Source organism: Sphaeramia orbicularis, chromosome 18 (assembly GCF_902148855.1).
Source record: "Sphaeramia orbicularis chromosome 18, fSphaOr1.1, whole genome shotgun sequence".
Lineage (NCBI taxonomy): Eukaryota > Metazoa > Chordata > Actinopteri > Kurtiformes > Apogonidae > Sphaeramia > Sphaeramia orbicularis.
In genome coordinates, this window is record NC_043974.1 from 8751105 (window position 1) to 8770413 (window position 19309).

General features: G+C 38.7%; 1 protein-coding gene across 8 annotated transcripts in view; it reads right to left on the minus strand.

Moving 5' to 3' along the window:
* slc12a6 (solute carrier family 12 member 6) overlaps positions 1-19309 on the minus strand; it is a 42250-nt gene that overhangs the window by 21106 nt on the left and 1835 nt on the right. For 7 of the 8 annotated variants that reach the window (XM_030162227.1, XM_030162224.1, XM_030162226.1 and 4 more), the window contains exons 2-6: positions 16853-17642; positions 2449-2543; positions 1792-1920; positions 750-896; positions 597-651 (exon numbers count right to left, since the gene is read on the minus strand). In XM_030162227.1, the coding sequence (XP_030018087.1) occupies positions 597-651; positions 750-896; positions 1792-1920; positions 2449-2543; positions 16853-17081 (655 nt within the window). In that variant the 5' untranslated portion in view covers positions 17082-17642. Of the gene's footprint in view, positions 1-596; positions 652-749; positions 897-1791; positions 1921-2448; positions 2544-16852; positions 17643-19309 lie in introns of those variants that run through there. The other variant, XM_030162230.1, reaches the window with a different exon arrangement.

Genomic DNA, 19309 nt, shown 5'->3' on the forward strand with positions numbered 1-19309 from the left:
AAAAAACAAGTCCAAAGAAAAACACGATATAAAGCAACAGTTCTGACTTTCTGGATCCAGATAGCGTGCCTACCAATATGGCGGTGTAAACAACAATTACATGACCAGTGGTGTCAGCTGCAAGTCCTCAATAGAGACGCACCTATGGGCAATTTAGGAGGCCTGAGTACCTGGAAAGAGCCCATACTGAATAGTCCCGTTGGCTGGTGTTGGAACTGAACCCAGGACCTGGTTGCTGTAAGGCGATGGTGCCAACCACTGCACCACCAAATGCCCACATTTTGACATCTCAAAAATTTTTAAAGTAACTTCTCTCACACACACACTATGCGGCGTGCTTACATTCTTTGCACTTGCACCTTTGTGAATATTTAAGTCTTGACCCTCACCCTAAGACCTGTTTTTCTAAACTATTTTTTTGTTCACTGCCATCATTAAATTCTATTTTAAAATAGAAAATATCTAAATATTGCACGACCCTGTCAGTATATTTTTGACTAAGATGAATGAGTGGAGATAAGTCAGAGGTATTCACTGACAGAGGGTCTACTTTCTGGAAATCTTAGGCAACATAAGGGGAGAACATAGAGAAATACCTGGTACAACACCATTAGTGGCAATGGCGCTCATCGATATTGCAGTCAACATTGTCTGGAGAAAGAAAGGACGACAGAATTTAGCCAATATCTACAATTCGGATTGTATTTTTAGCTAAGGTCTACTTTTGTACATAAAAATTAAGTACTCACACAGCAGCAGCAAATGAAGACAATGCAGAGGCCCTGCAATACTCCAGCACTTCCCACCACCCAGGTCAACCGCAGGAACAGGATGACACCAAAGATGTTCTGCAGACAAGGCAAGTAAACGCCCATAAAGGTGCCCATCTGTGGTGACTGGAGGGAGAAAGAACAGAAATGAGTCCAACCAATAAGCAATGATTGAAGTCCTTTTGGTAATTATTTATTCCAATTTGTTTAGAATACATTTGATTTTACGTCACTGCATTGGTGTTGGGTTACACTATGAACCCAACACCTAGACTGCTGCTGAAAGATGATGATAGTAATGTTTTGGTCAATCATGCCAGCTGCCTGTTGACGAATGTGAAAGCATAACAGGGTGGAAATGGGAAATGACTTCAAACCACCACAACTGGCTGTCTTATCTGAAGTAGCTGTCCTTATCAGTAATGATAGCTGTACAGATCAGGGTCACATCCCAGCGTGCTTTCGCTTGAACCTGCCAAGTCAAGAGGGCAAAATGAACAGATAAGACTGGTCTAGGAGGAACTTCCTTGCTGTTTGAAAAGCCAGACTGCTGGTGAGAGGATGGATGACCTACAGCGATCATTTTAATAATGCTGCATTATGTGTTTCTCTCATTTCGTTGCTTCATCAAATTTCAGCTACTTTCACATAGCAAGCCATTGTGTTCAATTAAGATTTACAGCTCAGATTTATATTTTGTAAATCCCCCGCATACACAACAGCTCACCAACAAAGCCATCACATGCAGATCAAAGTATCAAAGTAAACATGGAGGCAATTTTCTCAATCAATGAGGGTAAGTCCCTTCCAGTCAGCAATGGCTGTCCCAATAGGTTCTGCCCTTGTGCGTAATTCACGTAATAAAAAGGTTCAATGTGGTGCATTTATGGTGATTTTTTTAAATTGAATTTTACTGAACACAAAGCACAGTTAATGTTGTAAACATGACCAGTACAGGTACACTTTAAGTGTTTGTTATCAGTAAAAGATGTGAGTTACGTGCACACAGAGTGTTGTGTACTTTGTTGGCTTTCTTTTTCTCCCCAATGCTCTCAGCCTCTTCGTGTTCCTTGGCGCCCTGCGTCAGATTTGTATAGTTCGCCAGGCGGTTGAGCAAAGACGAAACCTTCGGTCGAGTGTCCATCTCCTCCTGTGGGGGGATGGAGGTGGAGAAAGTCCAGACGAAGAAGAAATAGACAAAATATAAGTAGGTGGATGGTAAAAAAAAAAAAAAAATGTTAAAAATGAAAGACAGATAAGGGATGAGGAAAAGGACAAGATAATATATAATGAAAGATGAGGGAAGAAATAAAAGAATATAAAACAGAAGAGCAAGAAAAATGAGGGCAGAGAAAGAAAGAGATCCAGATAAGTGAAAATACACACAGAAAAAGTCATTTTGCAGAGAAAAGGTAAAAGTAGGAACAAAGACAGAGGAACTGGTAGACTTCATCAAACTATTAGGAGCCACCACTTGTTGTGAATTTGGGTGTGTATTTAATCAAATAAAGACAACCATTTTTCAGACAATTAGCTTAAAAAAAAAAAAAAAAAGGTTTTGCAGCAATTATAATATAATAATATGCAATAAATATAATTCACCTGCAGAACATTTATCGATTAAGTGCTGCAGTGTACTGGATCTGCATAATAGCTTTATAAATATTTTCCTCCAAACCTCAAATAAAGCCAAGTTTCTGTCGTAGAAATCGTCATCGTCCACACCATGCGTGTTGTTGATGTACACACTGGAGATTTTGGAATTTCCTTCACCTACAAAGAAAGATGGAGATGACTATGATTAAACAGAAGTGGCAGGATGTGACTAAGTATATTTATCCAAGTACTGTGCTTGAGAACACTTTTGGGTTAGTTGTACTTTACTTCACATTTTCATCCCTTAAGTGTCCAGTGAAAATCACATTTTTGCCTTAAAAGGTTTGTGATAAACTGAAGGATGATGCATTACTTTATTGGTTCAGAAAATTAAACTCCTTAAGATAATGTCTTTAAAAATCCTCTTGGGTTGACTGGATATGGAGTTTCATAAAGCTGCAACCAGAGCTGTTTTTCTGAGTTCATGAAAATATTTTAGAAATATGGCGTTCACACAGGACAGTGAAACTATAAACATCTGTATCATATTTCATATATAAGCATATGATATGATGGCCTTATAGAACACGATGAAATGATGTAGATTGAATAACTTTATATGTTGTTGGTAGTTGAAAAAATATCAACCTTAAATACAGACAGCAGTAAAATTTAACAAACACACTAATGTAGTAGTAATATTAAAAATCATATATTACAGGGACCATTTGACTGCACAGTGACTTGTCTTTGTACATTTTGCTGATAATATTTACATACTTTAAGTCTTGAATGCAGAATGTCTACTTGCAGTGAAATATTTTCACAGTGCTTATGCTCAAGTAAAGTGTCTGAATCCTTCTTCCACCACTGATAAACCAAGAGAGAACTGAAACAAGAGAGCAATCTTCAACATGACTCATCACACTGGAGGTCATTTTCATCCCTGTCACTAAAGCTTAGTAGAGTCTATTCATCCCAACTTTTTTTCTCCCAGACACACACACAATTTGATGAAATGGCCATCATGTCGCTGGTTCAGTTCCGCCTCAGTCAGCACAGACCACTGCATCAGCAGCACCTGAGTCAGCAACATCACTTCCCTCCCCTCGGCCGCCGTGCTCACGCAAATGGCCACGCTCACTGTCGTACTTCACAAAAAGACTCCCCGTACATGACACGACTTGAGATTAAAGAAAACACTGTTGTTCAAACAGGAAGTTGCACTCCATGCTGACCGATTGTTCCCAAAACGCATTAGCAGCATTCACACTGTTACTGAACTACAGCTGTAGAGTGGAACACAGAATAAAACATACCAATGAAGGTGGTGAAAAAAAAAAACACTGAGAGAATACCTACTGTATGCCTGAAAAAACCATCAGCATTTGGTCTGTGGGTGTAAGTTTGCATCCTGCTTAGTTAAAGATAGAACAACAGGAACAAGAACAGTAATCAGCACAGCAAATGGTCACCTTACAATGCCAATCAATACCATATGTTAGGCATTCCCACTGGCTGATACTTTAGATACTATTAATACTGCATCTTTTTCAACTATGCTTAAGATTTACTTGGAGTTAAGAAGATACAAATAAATAAGTTATGTATACATATAGATATACATCAGTGTAATTTCACCCACTTCTGAGAATATGGACCAAACACCGCCACATATGCACCCAGCCATGACATGTAAAACACCCAACCTGCTGATCAGGACTGTCGGGAGTGTGAAAGATAACAGTAGAGTCTTATGTCGACATTCCCAGACATGTCAGACGTTATCAGTTCAACCCCCACCAGACGTTATCAGCTGTTTACCTGCGCTGTTGTTTAGTGGACAGTAGTTGAACTCTTAACGTGAGGACTAAGTGACCAACTGATTACTAAGAAAAATGCCCAAAACTGTCCTGTACAAAAGAAAAGGTACATAGCTGAAGACTGGACAGTGGAGTAGAGTGTATTAAAATGTGCCTCAAGCCACTAGAGCCAGAGGATGCCGACCTACCACAGAATCAGCCTCATCCCTGTCAGTCTGCAGTACGGATCACTGCACTGCAGTACAACCACCACATTTTGCCAGTGTTGAAAACAATGTCTGACATATACGAGTAAAAATGAAAATCTTGGTGTCAAACTATAATATAGCATCACTATAAAACTTTATTGAAATGTATAAATAAATAGTAATGTAAATAATACAGGCACAGCCATCAGACTATATACCACAGTTCTCAGTAAACCCCCCACATCACATTATGTGCAACCACAATGTAAATACATAAATAGTATTTCATTTTAATTCTATATTTTTAGAAATACCAAATTTCTTATTTTTCTTTTTATATTTTATTTTTCACTTGTCTGTGGTTTTTCTGCCTATCTTTTCTCTGTACTTGGTTATTTGTTGCTACTGTTAACTGTGAAATTTCCCCACAGTGGGATAAATGAAGTCACATCTCATCTTATCAAGGGTAAATAAATACATGCTGTTTTCTCTTCTGTGTCCACAGGCTATTTATTGTGGCCTGCAACCAATCAGATAATGCTGTGAGCATGACATTCCTCAAGACTACAGACAAAGAAGTGGATGCATCAGCAAAGCAAAAAGTAAAAGAAATTTTAAAGTAATTAACGTTATACGACATAAAGAGGTAAATTGCTGTCCATCTGATTGAATCGATCACATGTTTACAACAGAATGAATATTTTCCATCCATTAAAGATAGAAAAATGTATCAGTAGTATAGTATGTATGAACTGCTATTGCTAATACGGTCTGATTCTTATGTTACAGTCTCTGTGAACGTATGATTTCTGACCCGCTCAAACAATCATAAATACTAAACAGATGAACTGTTCAAGGGTCTAACTCCATGATTCAGTACAGAGGCGACAGTGTCTGCATGTTTTAGAACAGAGGGTATGCACTGATGTCACTTTCCCACGACAACACACCCTGTCAGAGTAAGTGGCAAAATATGCTGCAGGAGAAACCTATTGTCAAATAGCCAGACCTATTTCCATACTGTGCCACACAGCCGGTGCTGTGTATAGGTGTGGCACCCTCTGCTATCATTGTAACATAGGGGTAAAAGTTTTCTGAGTTGTTTGCCTACTTCTTGGACAGTACTGAGCTGACAGTGCATTTGCAATATCATGTTGGGAAAGAATTTGTTTTGGTAGAGCATGCGAACATGATAAAGTGTGTCATGGTATTAAATAAGGGATGAGAGTGTAGTTGCAGCTCAGGGGTTGCTGTTCTTTCAAAGTGGTAACACAGGGATAGAGGTGCGACGGAAAAACTGACACTGATTCCAGCTAAGTACAATGACTAAGCCAGACTGGGGGCAACATTGTAAATAAGACTAAAACAAATAGTCTTCTGTTTAAATGAGTGGCAGTTTGACTTGACAGCAGTAGCCCTTACACATTATGGAAGTACCAGAGACACCACCTGATCAGCAGACCCAACTCTGATGACTGGAAAAACATGGCACAGCCTGAAACCTGTTCACACTTTTCCCACACATTAACTGTGTTAACACACAAAACACATATCCTACCACACAAAGTTGCGTTGTGTACTTCAGGTCCGAGACAACTTGGGGTGGAACAGTATAGAAAAATTTCGGTTCGGTACAGGGGTCTTCAGTTCGATACATTTTCGGTACAATGACAGGAGACCAGTGAAGGGGGGGTGTGTGTGTGTGTGCGCTCTGTAACTACCTGTGGGACACAGGACATTCCTACAAAATACTGGTCAGTCAATTGTGCATTAACAGGCACCCCACATGTTGTGTATTTTTGTATTGTTAAATGTTCAATGTTCAAACACTGTAATTTACTTAGTGTTTTGAATGCCTCAGTATTTCCTGAGGTGCTGTGAACATGACCTCACAGTAACAACACAACAGAGGCACGGTGAAGGGGAAGAGAAGCAGGTTCACTTGATTTTGCCAACTTGAGTTAAAAAATAAAAACTTTTTGCTATAAAAAACCCGTGGACTCTTTTGTGCGAAAGTCTGTATATCACTTTTACCACGCTTCGAACGTCCAACCCGGATTCTGTGCCTCTGTTGTCATGTTTTGGGGTTTTTTGCAGCGGTGCTGAGGATTCGCTGCTGCTGAATGTACATAGAGGAAACCCTGCACATGGGTTCTGCTTGTGTCCACCCTGCTTCCCGAGTGTTTGCATTCTTCATATAGGCTACACGTATTCCTCTGGTACACCTCCGTATTGTATCAAAGGCCCGAACCGAAATGGTTCGATTCAAACGAGTGCACCATTACACCCTTATAGACAATAGTAGGGAGTTACACGCAATTGCAACTACAATCTAGATTTTTAACTGTTAGTTGTTAGTTTACTGGCATATTTAACCCTTAAAGACCCAAACAGCCACTGGCAATCAAAATCATCGATTGATTTAAAATGTTTAACTTCTGATTCACTAATCCTATCAATACATTGAAATAATTGAGGTAAAATGCATTTTTTTTTCATGGTCATTAGATACGACCCATTTGGACATTCAGAGACTTCGTAGTGAATGCGGAAACGCTGTCATCTTCTGCAAAATTGATTCACCAGTAAAACCCATGGAGTCTGATAAACGGCCCTGGATGGAGACACTTGTTTATGTTCAGTTGATGATATAGTTTGCTGATAAAGTGACTTTTTCTTCAGTTTTATGTGCTTTGATATAGATTAATAACCTTTGAATTTACTCTGAGCTTTTATAAACATCTACATGATCAGTAAATTAAATATAGGAAAATACCTGATTTTCACCGGAAAAAATGCAAAATACAGAGGATAATATTACAATAAATGGTGATCAATCACTTAAAAATATAGATATAGAAATAAATATAAATATAGAGGAAAAATATTTTGGAACTGCCACAAAAGCAGCACAGGGATTTGTACCAGTATATATATTTAAACAAATATGTAAAGGGTCAGCTACATGACAGACCAAGGAGCTAAGTTTTCAGCCAACTGCACAAAAGTCATTTCTGACATGTTTTTGCAGCACTTAAGCTGGGCACTGCCACTCAGTGAATTACAATATTTCACCTGTTACTGAGCACCCATGGATGATTCTGGCCAAACCAGCTCTTTCGATGACTCTCTAATATGTGAACATAGGATCCAGGGATTGAACTTGCAATCCTGCCATTATGGGATGTCCTGTTTTACCTTTGGGGTCACAGCAGTCATAACACTGGTCCTCTGTGGTTACCACAGCTGCAGCGTTTACACTCAGCTTGGCACAGTGGTGGAATGCAGCTGTGTAAGTTTCCCAGAGGAGACTTTTACCTTCACCTGATCATAAGACTCCAGTGAAGCAGAAGGACATTGGAGCCAGATGTGCGTGTGTAGGTAAACTGTAAACTCCAACTGCATCAAACAAATACCTATTCTTTACCGGCACGCAAAGCTTTTGGCCTTTCTGAAAATAACACCTCACTCCTCCAGCTTTCTCTCCTCTTCATTGCCTTTCTGAAACTTGACTCATTCACTTGATGAATAGCATTTTTCTCACCATCACACTGCTCCGGAGGTTATTTTCTACTTCTTTTTTTTGAGGGGTGACAGGATGTACAGAGACAATGTGCTGTTGTGTTTCCCCTTTTCTATCTCTGTATAAACACAGACTGAAACTCAATCGGATTAAGCACCTCAGTTTCTATTTATAGAAGCCTATCAACACATAACACAAGGCATCCTTACTACTATGCAACTGTTTAAGTGGATCAGAGCAGCTAATACAGTTGTATCTCTGTACAGTTATAAGCCGACTGTCGAGACAGCGAATCAGCACAGCTATTCTTAAACGCATTCTGAAAGTGAATTACTGCATGCCACATGACAAGTGCAATAAGGAGATAAACCATTATCCCACGTTTATTCACCCGTATAATAAAGTCATGCTGTTCATGTAAAACTACCTAAACTTTGACTCTGTTTGGTTTTAAATTGGACACCACCAACACTTGGCCATTCACACCTATGTCTAACATGTGTGGACAAGGGGCAGGGTCTACTAAAGGTTTGCGTGTATAAAAACATGTGCAAAGTCATTGCACACGCAAAAAAATGTACAAACTGATTTACTAACAGTGTGCACTAGGGGTTGAGTCTTTCAAAGGTGCAAAATAGCGCGTCTGCATCCAGTTAATACGTTTGCCACAATGAATAACACTGGTATACACTAATTTTTATGCCAGCGATATTGGAATGGAATTAGACTAATATGAGGCCACTGAGTTCAAAAATGACATTGGTTTGTCCCAGTTGGCTCTAGTTTTTGCGATATCACCATACACTATTTCGGAAATACAGCCTATCCGCCGACTCAGATTTTGTAAAGCAACCAATTAATACAATGGTTCATGAACAGAATTTGTATTATGAATGAGAACAAGAATAAAGAATGAGAATAAATTACATTTATTTCAACTTCATTCCATGTCAAAACGTCTCTTGTAGGATTTCCGATGGTGAGGATCATTGGGACAATTGCGCTGCAAGTTCCAACAATAGTCGGCCATCATATGCGTGTCCCACCTTCCCTGGTATCTCTCCTCCATGGTCTTTATATCTTGGTGGAATCTCTCGCCCTGTTCCTCAGAATAATCACCTAAATTTTCCGGAAATCTGTCCAAGTGGCTGTAGAGGAAGTGTACTTTGATACTCATGTTGGCACCAATCTTTTCATACGCTTTAAGAAGATTTTCCACAAGCTCAGCATAGTTTGGTGCCTTGCGGTTCCCTAAAAAGTTGTGAATGACAGCGACAAGGCTGGACCAGGCAGAAAGCTCCACATCATTCATGTGTGATGAAAAATTTGAATCTGCAATCAACTTGCGAATTTGTGGACCGTCGAAAATCCCTGCTTTTAGTTTTTCAATACTTAAAGCAGATAAAAATGGGCACAAATAGTTGAAGCAGTCTCCATTTTTGTCTAAAGCCTTCACATACTGCTTCATTAGTCCAAGTTTGATATGGAGAAGTGGCCAGATGATTTTCTCTCTTTCAACAAGTGGTTCCCTAATGATATTTTTTTCACCAACTGTAAGAGCAGTCCTCGTTGGCCATTGTTTCTTTGTCCAGTGTTGTTGCTTTGCTCCACTGTCCCACAAACACATGAAGCATGGATGTTTAGTATATCCACCTTGTTGACCAAGCAAAAAGTTCACCATTTTGAGATCAACACAAATAGACCACTTGTGATCAGCATAACAAATCTTTTCTAAAACCAATTTGATATTGTCATATTCTTCTTTGAGTTTTGTTGAGTGAGCAATTGGTATGGATGCATAACGATTGCCATTGTGTGACAAAACACATTTCAAACTTCTTTTTGAGCTATCAATAAACAGCCTCCAGTCTTCTGGCTTGTAGTCATGGATTTTCATTTTGAGAAGAAGTCCAGCTATGTTGTTGCAAAAAACTAATTCACCATCTTGGCTAAAAAATGGAAGAATTTCAGCTTCTCTATTTCTGTAAATGGTAATTTTAGCACCTGGTTGAAGGCAGTTCTTTTCTTTCAATCTCGATGCTAAAAGCTCAGATCCTTGCTTGGACAAATTCAGGTCCCTTATCAAATCACTCAGTTCCTGCTGGGAAAATTGCTGTGGAAGTGAAGAAGATGATTCCTCATAGTCACTATCAATACTGTCATTGGATCCACTGCATTCCATGGTTTGAGGTTCTTCGGTATCGGATTCTTGAAGCTGGGGAAGTGAGGTGAATACAGGCACTGGAATGCTGTCAGAGTGGGGAACTGGTCGGATGGCAGAATTTGTTAGGGTATTCCCAATTCTTCTTTTTGTATCTATTAAAACCTTTCACATTGACCATGCAAAAGTAGCAATCATCATGGTGGTTTTGTGGTTCCCTCCACACCATAGGAACACCGAATCTCAGTCCCTTCAGTTTTTCATTCTTCCATAGTCTCAGGTTTTCAACACAAGTTTTGCAGACCTTGTGAGGTGCCCATGGCTCGTCCTGGTCACCGAGCTTCACACCGAAATATGCAAGATATGCTCGCTTGACAAATTCTGTGATGTTTTTTCTTTTGCTTTCAGGAGTATATTCTCCACAGATGTAACAAAAAATATCAGGACTATTTTTACAGCGGCGTCCAGCAGACATTTTACAACACTGTAACGTCGTACAAAATTCTGCAAATTTAAATAATGTAGATCCTTTTATGCTGGTATTTAGTAATTTAAAAGCATCTGCAACATAGCATATTGTTGAACATTAGCAGTATCAAATCTAGCGTTACAGCAATTGAGGATGATGAGTACAGCTGCTGGGAGCGATTGCATACATGTTTGTCAGCTCATATATTTACCATCTAACTCCCTAGAAACTGATAACAAGTTATGAAAATGTTTTTGGCAGTGCTATTGGAAAATTAACTGCACTACTACATGCACACAACACTGCATTGGATGAGCGAATTACTTCTAATCTAAACGATCTTTACATAGGGTCTACATCACATTTTACAATGCAAACATCACTATATCTCGAAAACTAGAGCCAATTCAGCAAAACTGATATCATTTTTTAAATCAGTGCTCTTGAATTACCCTAAATCCATTAAAAAATAGCCAGCATAAGAGAAAAATAATTTTTTGTTGGGTGGTGTAATCAATATGGGGCGTTTACATGCAATTGTGCATGTGCTGGGAAGAGAAAATGTAAATATTATAATTTAGCACACGCGAAGTGATTTATCAAACCCGAAAGCAATTGTGTTCATAGAAACTGCGTCTATATTCAACATGTCTCAAAGGGAGGTGCAAACGGTTTGTATGTATAATTGCACACACATGGCTGTGGTTATTGTCACAAGAAGACATTGAAATGATGAAATGAGATGCAGAGAATGCATTTTTGACCCTCTTGTGAACATTTTTAGAGTGATGTAAGGAAAAATAATTGAGACGTATACACACACACACTTTACAGGACTCTTTTCCACTTCATCTGATGATTGTGATTAAAAATACGCACCAACATTAGGCTACTGTGTGACAAAATTATGTGCGCCTGACAGTCAATCCAACAAACCCCCCACCCATCTAAAATGAAAAATAAATGAATGAATGAGTCATACAATACCTTCTACACCAAAACTCCTCCGTTATATTTCTGTTTAACGCTGGTGTATCCCATAGCAATTTTTACAGCATATTATCTCCAGCAGTGCACACAAAATCCTCATTTAAATAGGGCGGTCTCCAAGACTTTGCACCTGTTGTAATTTGCGCAAGCAATCTTTGTAAATCACCCGCAAACCGCGGTTCAACCCCATGCACAAATTTCTAGATTGTGCATGCAAATTAGTATACACAAATTGGGATCTTAGTAGATCTGGCCCTATGGGTCTTTACTTTTCTTTACTATTCCTCTAACTCCACACTCAGCCATAGGTGATTGAAGTTAATATTTCTTGAATGACTGGCTTCCATGACCCGCCTCCGCATTCAGTTCTTCCAAACTGCGGGTTCGAGTTTTAGGCTGGGAGGAATTCCAGCGGAGGGGTTTTCCCCACCCTTCCTCTGCATCCCTCTCACGCCAGAACCGTTGCAAACGAGACCAAGATGCCCCATCTCGCCAAGGGGCTCGTGAGAAGGAGCTGGCCGCGACTCCACATCGGCAGTATCTGGGTCAGGTATTAGCGGTTCTGCTCTGAGAAAAAAAAAAAAAAATCAATCTCATCCACTATTAATCGATTACGCAAAATTAAAAAGAAATTGATCAAATTGATTTTTTTACCCAGCCCTACGGTCCATACTGGCAGATTGTCCTGTGCAGGGTGGACCAAACAGTACACAGTTTTCCCGAGTACCATTGCATCCCTAGTAGCGCACACAAAATCCACATTTAAATAGGGCAGTCTCCAAGACTTTGCACCTGTTATCATTTATGCGATCACTCTTGGTAAACCACCCGCAGACCACGGTTCGACCCCACATGCAAAATTCTAGATTGCAAATGCAAATTAATACATGCACATGAAAATGTTGCATATTGAGCCTTTAAATGAGACAACAACAATAAACAATAAACAACCTACTGGCATCAAATAACAAAAACATAAGTTGCTGTCTGTGGCTATGCAGCGGTAAGGAGAGTGAATCACTGGTCCTTCTAGTTACAAAATAAGACAAAATAATAAAAAAAACTTTACTAGGATACTTACTATGGATAGGCTACCCATGAATCTTTGTACAATCCTTTGCACAACCACATGCTAAATCCCATCTGGGCCACACCTATCTATGATAGCTAAATAGCTAGCTTAGAACTGGGCAATATCAGAATCTTACAACACATACTATGAATGATCTTGATTTGGTGTACAATCTGTCTTTCACAGCGACTGTATAGATCACACTATTAAAAAACAAGAAAAAAACAAAACTTTTTCAGTCTGGTAACATTGCACGGAGGTGTTGTCCTAACCTCTGGGTTTGTTAAGTATTTTTATCGCAATACTAGAAAGCTGGTGTCAAACAGAATTCTGACCCCATGGAAATCTGACCCCAGGACACTGGAAAACTGACCCACCCCATAGAATTTTGACCCCTTAAATGAGTTTCTACTTTATGTTAATAAAAATGTTCTAATACATTTCTATATCATAATAAGCTTAAATATATATGTATAATTTGAAATTTTCACCAGAAACTACTAAATCAATTCATTCATATAGCCATTAAAGTAAATAATCTGCATTCATTTTAAGAGTTGCTGGACATCATAGACATGAAATCTACCCTAAATTATGAAAAAATAAGTTTTATGTATTTATTTTTTCTTTGCCTATTTCTCTGTTTTATTATGTATTGCAGCTGTAAGATGTAATGTATTGTGACCTAGGTCACTTTTCCATGCTATAGAAATGTGACTCCTTGCTTTTTTTGTTTGCTTGTTTTTTTTCATGTTTTTGTGCTTTTCATACCATGTCTTGTGTTTACCTTAAATAAACTCCTTTCTATTTTTTTTTTTTTTTTTTACAAATTTGGTGATTTATTAGGGGTTGGTCACTTTTCCATAAGTAGGGGTCAGAGTTCTATAATAGAAAACTGACCTGCGGGTCACTTTTCCATGGGGGTCACTTTTCTATCTGAAACTGGTCTAAACTGTTTGGGTTTTGTCTGCATTAACTTGGATAGTTTGTGTAATGTGTTGTTTTGCTGCTGCTGAAGAAATAACAACAAAGAATTGGAGTAAGTCTGATTAAATAAATCTAACAGAGTAAAAACATTTCATTAGCCTCATAGCGTAATGGCCTAAGTCATACACAAATGGACAAAAGTATTGGGACACATTGAATTCAGGTGTTTCTTTTATAACAGGGGTCTGGGATACAAAACAATAACGATAAATGTCACAATTTAGTTTTATATTGGGATAAATATCATTGCATTGGTTCATTGGTTAGTTTTGTTTAAATTGTTATTTTTGTTTCCAAAATGTCTCAGAAATGGTTTTCTTTTTTGGGGTTTTTTTTTAATCCATGGCTATGATTTTAAATGTTCCATCTCTAAATTTCTAAAAAATTTTCCTGCTTTGACTATACATAATAATTTTCTACCATAACGAAGCATCTACTTTCTTCACATCTCACTTAGGAAGAAAAATTTCTTATTACACTTTAAGGAAATATTGATGTTTATAAACTATATGGACATAAATGTTAGGACACATCATGTCTACAGCTGCAAGATATCCTGTTCATGCTGATTTGATATATAAACATCAATAATAATCAATATATTATGATATTTGTCATTATTGTTTTGTAGCCCAGACCCCTGTCAGAAAAGAAACACCTGAATTCAACATGTCCCAATACTTCTTATCATAATAATAATAATCATAATGGATTAGATTTCTATGGTACTTTATTCCATTACTCATTCGCTCTCACATTCTCACTCTGGTAGTGGTAAACTATGTTTGTAGCCACAGCTGCCCTGGGGCAGGCTGACGGAAGCGTGGCTGCCAATTCGTGCCAAATCGCCAACCCTTCTGTTATTATAGCTCTACCTTCTGAGCCACGGCCGCCCATTGTTCATTTGTGTATGTGTTTGGAAATTATGCTATGAGGCTTACAATTTTTGATCCATTATAAAACTCCAGCAAGATAAAGTAGGCCACTACAATCTGAAACACTGCAGCTATATGTACATGTAAATGTCAAGCTGCAGTTACTTCATCTATATAAAGTCTATATTGTAATGTCAGTCAGAAATAATGAAGATGCAAACATGCAGAATTTCTAATCAGATACCAACAACTAAAAGCCATCGCACAAACAAAACCTCTAGAAACCAGAGAAAACTAGAAGAAAACTTGTAACTCACAAACATTTTATGAGAGCTGAGAAAACTGTAATTCAGATCTGAATTGGGATTCTATCTCAAAAGATCATCACATGAAGTCATGAGTAAAGTATAGCTAGAATATTAAGAAAGAAAAAAACCCAAATACAACTGCAGATTACTTCATATTTACTGCAGTAAGTAATAGGTGTAAAATAATTCTCAGGAATTACATAAAACCTTTCTGTAGCTGCACACAACCATTACTTTGCATACTGATTGCTAATCATGGTTGGAGTATGTGTCCACAGATAGTTCAGCTTAAGTATTCGTCCATCTAAATGCATTTATATGAATTAAAACATCAATATTTTCTCTAGTGCTTTGTACTGTAACCACAATATAAATGGCACAACGCATCTTCCTACATATAAGCAGAGTGTATTTTGCAATGCACCTCTTTCCAAGATGCATTTTAACTGCAAACAGGGTCCAACTGCACCTGTTAAGAGTAAGTCCACCTGCAAAGGTTTTTCCTGTCAGCTCCCATTAACTAAACATCAGAAACAGTGCCTTCCCCATAGTGGGCTTGTGTCAGCAGTGGAGAAGTGAAACCTACACCGTGGTCACACCAGGCATATAGTCCAATTGTTCCTGCTCTCTGCTGAATGCAACCACAATGAAACTGCTCTTTTCACTGTGAACCACCTAAGGGAGTTAGCCATCAGGTAGGAAACGACAGGGTGAGCTTAATGACCCAACGAGTCATAACACACATCGAAAAATGCACTTAAGACTGAGACACACACAAGGATAATCCTAAAAATAGAACTTCTCGTTTTACTTCCTATAAAACAGTTTGGATGTCTCCCAGCCTGAACACTCATGAGCCCCAAGAACACTTCTTGCCAGGAGGGATCTGATTTACTTACTGCAAGGTCTGTGCAGGAATCCACCCATAGCATGATGTGCATTAGCTTGTATCGCTAAAACCATTTCACATTCAGAAATCTCTCTCATTGCTTTTTGGGGACATTTGCTGTACCGCCACTGCTCTTTTTTACATAGAGTTTAATCACGAAGTCTAAATGCAGTAATTGTGAGACAGGGATTTTCATAGATAGAATTAGGTTTGTCAGAATTATTCCATCTGATCACAATTATTTGAACTGCCTGCAATCACTCTGCATTATCATCATAACCTTTTCCAAATACCTGTGTAAAAACAGCTGTGTGAAACTAACAAACATCATATTTCATGACAGGCAGTCTTAAAAATCTTACACTTCCCTTTTGAGTGGAGAATTTGCATCTTTAATATTTGACAATAATACTGGGGATTTATTTACAAATGTTTTTGTGTAAATAAACATGGATATGGCCTGGGCATGCAGTGGTTTACTGTTACGAACACTGCACATACGCCCCAGCTCCCTTGTTTAAGTATTAACCCTGTAAATTTATTCCAGCGCCTGAGTGGCCAGCAAGAAGAGAATAAAGCTGTTATGATACCACAGTATAGCTACCTGTTATGTGTCCCGCATTCACCCCTTGAGTTTGGCATTGGGGACCATAAGATAACTGAGGGCTCGTCCAGGATTTAACATTCATTCTGATTAGTCATCACTTTATTTGTCAGTAACTTATTTGTATATATTTCAGTATTTATGCCATACCTGTCATGTGGAATTTTGATTTGCAAACTCTAAAATGCTAACAAAAACATAATTTTGACTGTGTTGCACGCTTGATGATGTCAGCAATAACTGTCAATTATACCTCAGTTCATACTATAATAATGGCATTAAATGAAGAGAAAAACACAATTATTGGTGTGTATTGGTTAATTGTCATCTTAAATTGTGATAGGTCTAGTTTAGATAGGTAAGAAAATTCAGGAAAGTGTTTTCTCAACCAGGGAACAGTGACAGGAGTGGCTGGTCACACACCTCAAACATATGGATTTACTGTCAGAAGCAATGTATGCATTAGGATTAGAAACATCAGCAGGATGAATTCAGGTATGCACACTAGGTGTGTTTCTCCACACAAAAGAATGCATGAACATGAACCAAGAGGCAATGACAACACACATTGTCTGTAATCGCATATCTGTACTTCACCTTGCTCCACGTAGCTGTGGTCTGGCGTTTCAGCCCCGCCTCCGGCTGTGGCACCTGTCGTCGTCACACCTCCAGACACCTCGCTGAGCGGATCACTTCGATTGACACTTTCCCTGGAGCCAAAGCGCACGCGGGCGCTGGAGCGGGAACTCATGTCAGGCGATGTGTCCGACACCCCCGGGAGGTCCTCCGCCTTGGTGGGCGTCACCGTGAACCGCACCGATGCCATGGCAACTCAACTTGGAAAGAGGAGGGGGAGTAGAGTGTACTGTGTGGGATGCAGGAGAAGAGGGATGGGGTTGCAGGTGGGCACGGACTCACTAGCAGGACAATTCTGGCCTGAGCTGAGCTGCGATTGGCTAGGCTATCTCCCAAGTGATGCTGAAGAAAAAATGGCTTCTACAAGTTTCTCTTCTGCAGCTGCAATTCTCCATTGAAGCAAAGTGGTTGTTTGCCACCAGGCATATGAAATAATGTCTACAGCAGGCTTTACTGTGCGCCTTTCAGTTTGATATTAGTAAGTATTTATATTATGTATTGATACTGATAAGTATTTCTAGAACACCAGCACAGAATGTAGAGTTTTGCATTAAATATGCAGCTCAATGCCTTAAAATCTAAATGCAAATTAAACATGAGATTTCTTTTAGTACCTACACTATGCCTTCCTACAGATAAGGACTGTGGCTCAAAATAAAACCCGTCTTTCTTTCTGCCACTTTTCAAAACCTCCTAACTTTCAGATGAAATTGTAACTCTTTCTAATGAAAGCACCTATCAGTTATCACAACTGGGACAGGGGATGATATGGCAGGATGGAAAAGTTCCATGATGTAGAGACAGAAGAAGTGAAAGGGAATACGAAGACAGAAAGAAAAAACATAAATTAGATTAAATTAGCTTATTCTTTTGATGACAACAGTGTCTTACAATTTGGGCTGAATGACATGTACAATTAAAGTAATTAAAGCTACAGTACGTAGATACTGACTCCAGAATACACATCCCAGGCTGTTTAAGGATGGATGATGCAACAGTTTCATGCTACTATGGAAAACCGAAACAAAATAACATGTGTAACCAACAATACAGTGTTTGTGCATTAAATTGATTATTACAGCAGCCAGTCACATGTTTTGATTTCTCTGAAAAGCCTCGTGACTGTCCAATATCTTACATCACAGGAGAGATTTTGTAGAGAAAGAGCTAAGAGAGGAAGTCAACTTTCCTTTCAGATCATTTGAATTACAAGATGCTGAAATGTTGTTGAGGAATGTAATACCACAAAAACTGCCTACCCAACCTCTAATTCAATCATGCTTTTTTTTTTTCTGGACAATGTGAAAAACAGCTACAATCACAAAAGTTACATTAGTGCTTCCTGTGCAAACTTGTAGTAACTATTGAGTGGTGTTTATCATATATAAAGGAAATTAGCTTTACTATATTTTCTCTAATACCATGTAAAACATAAGGAAGCAGTACAGCTTCAGTTTCTATGCAAAGGATATGTTGACTGACGTTTCTACATCAACATGGCAGGACTTTACATGAAGGAGCAGTAAAACAATAATGAATTTGCCCAAAGGTGCAAAGCGAACTGGGCAATTTACTGTCATCTTAAGAAAAAAAAATGAACGGACCATTGGACATAGCTGAAATGTTGTTTTAGCTTGGTTCATAATTTAATTATTAAAAGAGAGCAGTTTCAACCGGTTGGGCTGGTAGCTGCTGGCTGTTTTCTCTCACTCTACATGCAGGGGCATGGCACATTTTCCTGTTTTATAACGCTGCCTGTCTCATACGCTCTTTCTGTCCACATTTAGAAGTGGACAGGTGAGACATAGAGCCTGGAGGGGTTTATCATAACTAAAGGGCTGTTGCACTGGTCTTTCACGTTTGACTCTAGTTTAAACACATACAATCATGAACACTGCACTGCTGCTCATAAATATAATACACTGTTTCACAGTTTACCACAGTATCTATAGAATGTTTTTCAACAATATGGCCTTTTGTGATACAGAAGCAAGGGTGTTTCCATCAATTACTGCAGATATTTGTTCCTTTGTTGTGGTATCTTACATAAGTTTCCAGCTGATTTGGTGAAAACAAAAGCTGCAGTTTTCCCTTTTCCATCTCCTGTGAGTCTAAGCAGTACTGTTACATCATGATGACAAACTAAAGGACACATTGTCCTACTTGTTGAGGATTTCTACACTGGCAATGATTTCCACCTCTTTGCAGTAACAGTGTATAGTACCATAATTACCTCATGATACACTGATGGGTGACTAACTGAAGTGATGAACCATAATTAAGTATCTTAGTAAGGTGTGACTTGGTTGGGGATTCTACTCGATCTGTGACCTCTCGCTCCTTATGGCCGCCTGAGAAAGACAACTGGGACAGACAACTCCAACCAAGTTTTTCATTTGATTTGCCGCACATCTGTGT